Raw genomic sequence first — 2,082 nt, 5'->3', positions numbered from 1 at the left:
AAAACCCAGGCTGGTCTCAAACTCCTAAGCTCAAACAGTCCACCTGCCTCGGCCTCCCAGCATGTTGGGATTACAGGTGTGTGTAAGCCACCACACCTGGCCTAGTTAGCTGTTTCTTTTCCTTGTAAGCTAAATTGTATTTTGGTTACAGACCATTATCTTAGATATTGGTTGTCAGTTGCTTTAGGTGGTCAATTTTTATAAATGTTTCTCAGTGCAAATAATATGCAATTCTGAAATTATTCAGTATCATGAATTGGGCCAGATTTTGACATATTTCATTTCCTTCGTTTCGTTTTGTTTTGTTCTTCTGTCTGCTTGTTTTATCAGTTACTAAGCAAAGGATGGTAAGAATCTTGGGGACGCATGGAATTCTACCAGTTCTTACTTTAGAGATTTCAGATTGTTACTAATTTTATTTTGGTGAGGATTTTCCTGGTATATTTTTTCTTTCATTATATAAGCTTATGTTTTACATGTCTCTCTGCATAACATTCCAGACTGCCAATGTTTAATCTTTTAATCAGCACACCTATCATTTACATTTAATGTAATCATGAACATGGATTCTGCGGTGATTGATTCTGCATAAGAAATCACTGCAAAGCAGAGCTGCTGACAAAGCACGCATTTATCATCCACGTTTTCTGTGGCTTAGGACTCTGAGAAGGGCTCATCGGCATGGTGCCGCTTCAGGAATGCTCCTGGGGCTCAGTTCTGGTGTCAACTGAGGCAACCTCATCTGAAGGTCTGCCTGGGGCTGGGGACCCACCTCCCTGATGGTGCACCCCCCATCAGACCCTACCATGTGGACCTCCCACAGGGCTGCTTGAGTGTCCTCACAACATGGCAGCTGGCTTCCTCCAGTGAGCGATTCAAGAGAGACCGCTAGAGTCATGAGGTCTCTTTATGACTTCACCTGAGACATCACACACCCCTGCTGCTGCTATATTCTACAGGCCACGCACCCCAATCCTGATCCGGGCAGGAGGGGAGCACACATGCATGAGTGCCTGGCGTGAGCATCCTGCCTTGGAGCCCGATGGCCACAGTACCCACCGTCTGATTTCACTCAGTTTTTGTTGATCTTGTCCGTTCTATGTTCCTGTGTTCTCTCTGTTCTTGTCACAGTTTTCACTGATGCTCCTTCTCTCATTTTGTTTTTTCCTGCTCCTGGTTTAGAGGTGATGTACCCTCTTTCTAGTCTTTTAGCGACTGCCTGCAAATCACTCCTTGCACGTTTAACTTACCAAAATCTAAAGTGAAGGAAATCGCACTTACACCCACCCGAGAGTACATCAACTTTGAAGCCTGGAAAATGGACGTCCCCTGCTGCCTTCTGACTTTGCTATTGCTGTCAGCCTGTTTAATAATGTTTTTAACAGTCTCCTGGGTGTGATTACCATCATTGCCGCACAGCCAGGGCTTTTAGATTTACCCACATACATTCCTCTTTGCCCTTCACTCTTCCCAAGTCTCAGACTTCCAATCACATTCATTCTGAACCACTTTCAGTCCACTCAAGACAGTGTTCTTTAGGGAGGCACCAGCGGTGGGACGCTCAGATGAGCTTTCAGTCTATAAACATCTTTTTCACACAGGTTCATGACAGAGTCAGATGCTCTGCGGCAGGAGGCCAGGTTGCAGCCACTCTCCCTCTGAACATTGAATTCATCCTTCCACTGTCTTGTCTTTACCGTGGCTCTCGGAAAATTGGCAGAGCCTGCCGCCACTCCAAGGGGAGCTGTCTGTTCTATCTGCCAGCTTTTAAGACTGCTTTAATATGATATCTGAGTATTCCACTTGATTTTCATTTATTCAACCTGGAATTTGAATGTCTTTGCTGTGTGCCATGGTGTCATTATTCAGTTATGGGAATCTCTCAGCCATTATGTCTTTAAATGTTGCCCCCACCCCGTTCTGTCCCCTCCCCTTTGGAACGCAGACTAAATGCTTGCTAAGGCTTCTCACTTTCCCTGTGTCTCCTAATCTCCCACTTCTTTGATTTGTTCGGCTGCCTGTGCTGCATCGTCTTCCTGTTCATTTCAGGATGCTACCAACCCATTGAAGTTTTAATTTCTC

The 2,082-nt window shown here is 45.2% G+C and overlaps 1 protein-coding gene across 1 annotated transcript in view; it reads left to right on the top strand.

Annotated features, from left to right (window-relative positions):
* TTLL8 (tubulin tyrosine ligase like 8) overlaps positions 1–1,839 on the top strand; it is a 28,831-nt gene extending 26,992 nt beyond the window's left edge. The window contains exon 13 of the mRNA XM_017504976.2: positions 1,602–1,839. Within this exon, the coding sequence (XP_017360465.1) occupies positions 1,602–1,609 (8 nt within the window). The 3' untranslated portion in view covers positions 1,610–1,839. The remainder of the gene's footprint in view (positions 1–1,601) is intronic.
* The last annotated feature ends 243 nt before the right edge of the window (positions 1,840–2,082 follow it).

The sequence above is a fragment of the Cebus imitator genome, unplaced genomic scaffold, assembly GCF_001604975.1.
Source record: "Cebus imitator isolate Cc_AM_T3 unplaced genomic scaffold, Cebus_imitator-1.0 Scaffold329, whole genome shotgun sequence".
NCBI classification, from domain to species: Eukaryota; Metazoa; Chordata; class Mammalia; order Primates; family Cebidae; genus Cebus; species Cebus imitator.
This window is presented reverse-complemented; position numbering and strand designations above follow the sequence as displayed.